The 6,409-nt window shown below is 31.9% G+C and overlaps 1 protein-coding gene across 1 annotated transcript; it reads right to left on the bottom strand.

The window, feature by feature from the left end:
* Window positions 1-4,215: 4,215 nt before the first annotated feature.
* Window positions 4,216-5,965, bottom strand: LOC133201021 (uncharacterized). Its single transcript, XM_061336824.1, has 4 exons — window positions 5,960-5,965; window positions 5,487-5,714; window positions 4,688-4,847; window positions 4,216-4,433 (listed from the first exon to the last, which is right to left on the bottom strand). Exons 1-4 carry the CDS (start codon window positions 5,963-5,965, stop codon window positions 4,342-4,344), a joined length of 486 nt encoding a protein of 161 aa, XP_061192808.1. The 3' UTR covers window positions 4,216-4,341.
* Window positions 5,966-6,409: the final 444 nt, after the last annotated feature.

Below are 6,409 nucleotides of genomic sequence, written 5' to 3'. Positions count from 1 at the left end.
TGATAGTTAATAACTTGTTCGACTATCATGTGGAATTGTTCAATCTTTGATTTTCAAGGTTTACTTTTTAGTGATGGTCTTTCTTTTTTTCAAAATGTTTATAGTCTGTAGTATAATGACTTATCTATATATGATTGATTGTTTGTTATTTAACGTCCCCCTTGAGAATTTTTCACTCATATGGAGACGCCACCACTTGCCAGCACCTACTGCAACACGGGTCCTCGGTTTATACGGTCTCATCTGAAGGACCGGTCTCCACGTCCCGCAGTGGAACTTTACTTGTACCTGAAAGGTCCGTATAGTCATGAGTATATCGAATTCAAAAGTCTGTCTTTTTTTTTTAAATAATCAGGCATTTTACAACACTTCTCACAATTCAGATGGTATCCCAACAAATATAAATACTCATAGTTCAATGTGCTGTGTATCAGCACAACAGCTACACAAAGCGAAAAACAATTTTTTTTTTAAATATATACTCAAGCGTTTAGTTATAAAGGAGTCCAGCCACTTACACCGATACATTCTTTAAAACAACGCGGGTAAGTTAAGGAAGCATACAAATCATTTTCCGGGAAATTTGCATTTTTTTAGAAAATTAAGTTTGATAATTTATCCAAGATGCCGATGAAACGTAAACTATTATTAACTATTACACAAAGACAACAAAGTGTTTGAGGCCAAGAAGTGCACTACCACTACGTCATCACATGACTTATATTAATAGCAAAATATTCCTTAATAAAAAAGTAAACAGAACAACACTACCCCGGGGTGTAATAATTCCTTTGAGTAAATAATATAGTTGAAAAACCTCCCTTATGCCTAAAATGTGCTGCTAGAATCCCACTGTCCGGTCGGGAAAATAATTATTCCACAAATTCGCATGAAACCTTACCCGATGTTTTGCATTATATACATATAACCGGAGATATTTCTTCAAACCATGTTTACCTCATGATTCTAGCAGCACTTTTCAAGTATTATAGAACGCAAGCTTTCGATATCTACAAATCTTATGTTGTGAAGTATCCAGCTTGGTGTTGTTCTTTTGCATTATTGTTGACACGAATGACAGAGGAAGGGCCGACCGGGATACGTAAATAGCTGGTTGTCTTCAATAGAAGATTAAATCGATGAAAATAAATGAACATACCTGTTTAATAAACTTTAACTTCACATGAATCACACACAATATTCACGGTATTTGCTTCTAAGCCCCTTTTACGTATCTTTTTACAAGTCGTCTTTGCCTAATTCTCGTTACATAACATGATCAATTAGCCCTTTCACGATAACTGCGGTACTACTCTTTTGCAGGGCAAATTAATAACATTTGGCGAAGTTTTTGTTGATAGATAATTAAAGGACGTATATTAACAACTGATTAAACAATTGCTTTTACGTCATATTTCACCAAAATATATCATTTTGCCCTGCAAAAGAGTAATACCGCAGTTATCGTGAAGGAGTCTTCTCAAGTTACTTGTTGAACAGTTATGACGTCATCCATTGGAGATTTTAATTCAAGTGACAGATACAGCATTACAAAATAAAAACATCTTATTTTTGTTTATTTTTGCAAGCTTCTATTCATTCTTAGGAGTTTAATTATATCTCTTAATAACAATATTAAGAAAACTTGTGTTCTATAATTGACGTCATCTCGCCTACTATGACGTTATATACACTGATTTAGTCAAGTCAGATTATCTTAGTGCTTCCTTTTAAAACACACATGCGAAGCAAATTGGTTGATTGATAGAAAAACTAAGCAAATCTAAGATCGTTTAAGAAGGAAAACATTTATAAAACTCCCATAACTTAATTTTGAAGTGAACTCATTCTTAGATACATATCAGAAAAGAGAGTCTGTACCAATCAAAAAGCTTCAAAATTCCTGAACATTTAATAATTACTGATATTAACTTCCCATTTCATAATGCTCAATTACAAAATGTTTAAATTTTTAGTGCAAATTTTCTATTGTTTACTGTGACATAACCGATAAAATAAATCCCAAATCTGATACTTCAGTATATCAAATTACTGCCGGACACTCAAGGCATGTTTGTGCAAAATTTTCTTTCAGAATGCGTTGACTTAAGAAATAAACAACAATGCTAGAAGCTGTTTGGTCTTGAGAGTTCGCCTCGCTCCAACATTTGAATACTTACATTGACGTTCAGAGGTCCAGTTCAGGAAATATCTGAAAATAAAATATATCTGAAATAAATGAAAAAACAATGATCGCTACTGAAAATAATGTTACTATTATTATAGAAAAATATTTGCAAATGTAAATAAATGTATTTATTTACATTTGCAAATATTTTTCTTAGATGAACCTATTGAAGAGGAAAATATGTTCAATTCTGTATGAACTTATCAGGGGGTCAGAGGTCATGGCGTGACCGAATCACACAGCGAGACGATATCTTGTCAACATATTTCTGTCACAGTGACACTGGTTTCGGAACTTCTAAGCCGTTAAAGCGATGAAAAAGATAAAATTATTGAAACATATATTTTTTATTAATGGATGATAAATTTAGGGTTCTCGCTCTCTTACATATGTCTTTTAGTTCTTCTATTCTTTAATTGGAATGACAAATACATTTAACATTTAAAATTGTATTGAGATTGGCATGTTTTGTATTATTCGCAACGCCATGCTGTCCCAGTCTGAGGACCAAACGCGCCTCTAATTTTGAAAAGTTCACTAATGGAAATAGCCTAAAATCACGCTTACCTTTTTAACCCGAAATTCCTTTAAAGGTATGTAAACTGAAGACGATAGCACCGCTTTTGACTTCATATATAAAAAAAACTCATACAGTAATAGTAAGATTATTTCCAGTAGCGATCATTGTTTTTCATATGGAGAAATGGTGTGCAATTTATTCATGAGATTGCTTCCACGTCATTTATTTCTCATTAATATTCATAAGATACTGCATATACTCGAAATTCCATTTCTTTAAATTTTTATGTTAAAACCTGCATGCAAGCCTGTTTCGTTTTTTTTTTTTTCTTCAAGCCTCCGTCATAGTTATATAAGTTGAATTTTGTGTGATTAACAGCTGACCACTCAGGATACCGTTTTTTCTGTTATTAAGTAGGTCACACTGATGCACGAAATTGCCGTTTTCAAATTAAAAAGGCGGTCGTAATTCCTTATGAAATGGTAAATCATATGTAATTTATAAAAATAGGCTCTCTCCTGCACTTCTTAATCGGCGGAAGAACTCTGTCAACTTGCAATAAACACTTACATTTCATCATCAAAAATGATAAAAACACCAATTCTGTACTCTTTCCTTCATTAAAACGATATACTCTCGCTTCGAATTTTCAAATCAAAAAGGCGGTCGCAACTTTCATTTTAGTATCTACAATCTTGTCATTTCCGGTAGAAGATATTAAGAAGAATCAAACCATCGGCGGAAGAACTTTATCCGAAATAGTTAGGATATAAAAAAAATTGCGATATTTTGTACTTTCTCTATATAAACCTTTATGAAATAGGCCGCCATTATAGTTCCAATATGAACGATATGCGAATTGGCAGATTGAACACCATTTCTCCATATGTTCATTATGAACAGATATTTCCTGAACTGGACTGCTGAACGTCAATGTAGGTATTCAAATGTTGCGAACTCTCAAGACAAAACAGCTTACTAGGTCATTGCGCGTCACATCATAGCAATACGGCGGGCCGTTCATGTAATAAATGCAGTTCTATTCAGAATATTCGTCTCAAATGTAAATAAAAGTAATAAACAACAATGTTAAAAAGTCCACTGGGAACTGAACTTGGTTGGTACGTGATCAAATCTTCTGTGAAGCCCTTTGGGTATCACAGGATTTGATCACGTGACCAACCAAGTTCATTTCCCAGAGAACTTTTAAACATTGTTGTTTAATTCTTAAGTGTTCATAGTTTTCAATGCTATTCACAGCTTTGCTAAATGTTTATGTTCTCTTTCAGTAAGACATTATTAGGAAGAACTGTGTCTATTTAAAATCATTACACGATTAATTCTAAAATCAAATAAATTAGAGATGTTAACAAGTATTCGAGTACTCAACTATCGCTAGGTCATATAAAGTTTTTTGTCTTCATCTCGCGAATTGGTGTCAAAGCCCACAATTCAACTGAGCTATCCGAATCAAAATGACATTCTTAAAATAAACTGAACCTTTAAAAAGTTGGATAATCAATACAAATTTTATTGCACAAAGTAGACACCCGTATAACGGTCATGGGACTATGACGTCACTATTCGGAAAATTCACATGATTTGTTCATTAACTTCCTTATTCTCATTTTGGCTATGTTCTTCTGGCGATTCTTTGGTTGTTCGAACACTCTTTAATCACAAATGGAACTCGTCGGGAAAATTCTGATTTTGTTATTTCCCAATCTATAAAAAAAAGTACAAAATGCCTTACTAGACCAATCACATTAATACGTATTATTATATATCTTAAATCTCAATCATTTAATTTATTTTTATTAAAATAATTGAAAACTAATATCCACCATCGCACGTGAAATTTAATTAGCCATGTAAAAGAAAATTGCATTAACCATGAAAAAGAAATGTTATTAATTATGTAAAAAAAAAAAAAAAAGAAAAGAAAGAAAGAAGGGCAAAAAAAGAAAGCAATTCAATACCTTTATTGGCATCTAGATCGTTGAATAATTGTGTGCCAAGTTCCGGATTTTCAAAAAGCTCGGTCATTTCATCCATTGTAATGACGTCATCATCATTACTATTATAAACATGGAACCGACAAGGATTGGCCAGAATTACAATGTCATATCTTCTAGGAATCTTTTGAAAATGGAAAAAAACACATGAAATTTCAAAGAAAACAGAATTTTGGGTTTTTTGAAATATCTATAATTTTTTTTTTATCTCTTTAAAATAGATAAGCATACAAATTAAAGCAGTGATATATAAAGATGAATTTAACATATATAGAAGATTTAGAGGAAATGATGATGTTTATCTCTTTTTTCAACGTGATAAATGCTATTTCAGTGGTACATTTTCTCATTGGTGCACTTAGGCTTTAAAAAATCTTGTTAAATTAAAGTGTAAATATTTTAAGAAAAAAAAATTAACGCAACAAGCTCATTTTCTCATTATTGTGTTACTTGTCATTGTTTCAATAGTTATTTGTCTCATAGAGAAGTATATATAATGCAAGCTCGATTTCTGACTAAAATGTGGTGCAAAAGTTCAAGCAATCCTTTGAGACTTTGGGAAAAAAACACCACATGAATTTTCAAGAGTTTATGAGTTGATGAGAAAATATTTATAAAATAATATTTTTTAATCTCTCAAAAAATCTGAAATCGCACCCATTGAAAACTATCTAATAATAATCATTTATACCAGTGGGAGTTATCTATTTTATCAGAAGATAAGTTAACCTTAAACACTCTTTGTTAACAATAGTGTACTTACTTCAACAGTTGACCTTTTGAACTTTATTCCTACGCTAACACCGGCTTTCCAACCACCGGCAAAGTCTGTAGAACCAAATCCTTTGAAATTCCAGTTTCCGACTTTTCGTCCGACGGTAAGTTTCAGTTCCGGTCCCTTACTTCCGGTTCCCAGTCCGAGATTTGCAGACCAAGGTTGAGCGTGAATAAATGACACCAGAGTCGTAAGAGCGAAGAAGTAAACAGTAACCTAGAAAAGTAAATGCTTTAAGTTTTATCTTTCAATATAATAACACACAATTACTTTTTTTTACATTATTTAATACCAGAATTTTACTATTCTAGTAAACTGGTTTTCATCTGTTACCCATTCTTTTATTGTTGCACATCTATCTCTCTAAACTAAAACTAATATATTTCAAAAATATATACTGAATTTTAAATATTAAACTTGCACTAAATATTAGTATAAAGTATATGTATACGGTTTCTTACCTCCATTTCAGCTCAAAGTCCTGATCCTTAGAATTTTTAGAAATAAAAGACATACTGAAAACATAAAACACAGGAGTTTATATACTTAAGCAAAACTAGGTGCGTTGTTTTTTACAAAAAATAATTATGGAATTCCCATTAATAGCCTTGACGTGAGAATAAATTCTTAATTAACCAAAATGCTCTTGACGTTTGACATACATGTTTACATCATGCATGGTTACACAAAGAGGACGAAGCAAAGGGAAATCCCTAAATTTGGAACAAACCTTTATTTATCGTCATTTGAAGGAAAAGGTTTCCTCGGTGTACTTTGCATAGTATGACAGACCTAAGGTCAGTAAAACTTAATTAAATCAAAGATGAATCATATGAAAGAAAAAATTATTTTCACGATTTTAGTTTTTAAGTTGTCATTTTTTTTTTTTTTTTTATCGTTTGATTACTTTA

This window comes from Saccostrea echinata, unplaced genomic scaffold (assembly GCF_033153115.1).
Source record: "Saccostrea echinata isolate AGI-Se365-2 ecotype Australia unplaced genomic scaffold, CSIRO_AGI_Sech_v1 ptg000042l, whole genome shotgun sequence".
NCBI lineage: Eukaryota > Metazoa > Mollusca > Bivalvia > Ostreida > Ostreidae > Saccostrea > Saccostrea echinata.
This window is presented reverse-complemented; position numbering and strand designations above follow the sequence as displayed.

Bases quoted from the DNA above. Each gene is read 5' to 3' on its own strand.
- LOC133201021 (XM_061336824.1), bottom strand. The intron at 4,848-5,486 runs GTAAGTACACTA...CATTTTCAAAAG, and splicing joins TCAAAAGGTCAACTGTTGAA to ATTCCTAGAAGATATGACAT. The intron at 4,434-4,687 runs GTATTGAATTGC...TTTTTTTTATAG, and splicing joins CGATCTAGATGCCAATAAAG to ATTGGGAAATAACAAAATCA.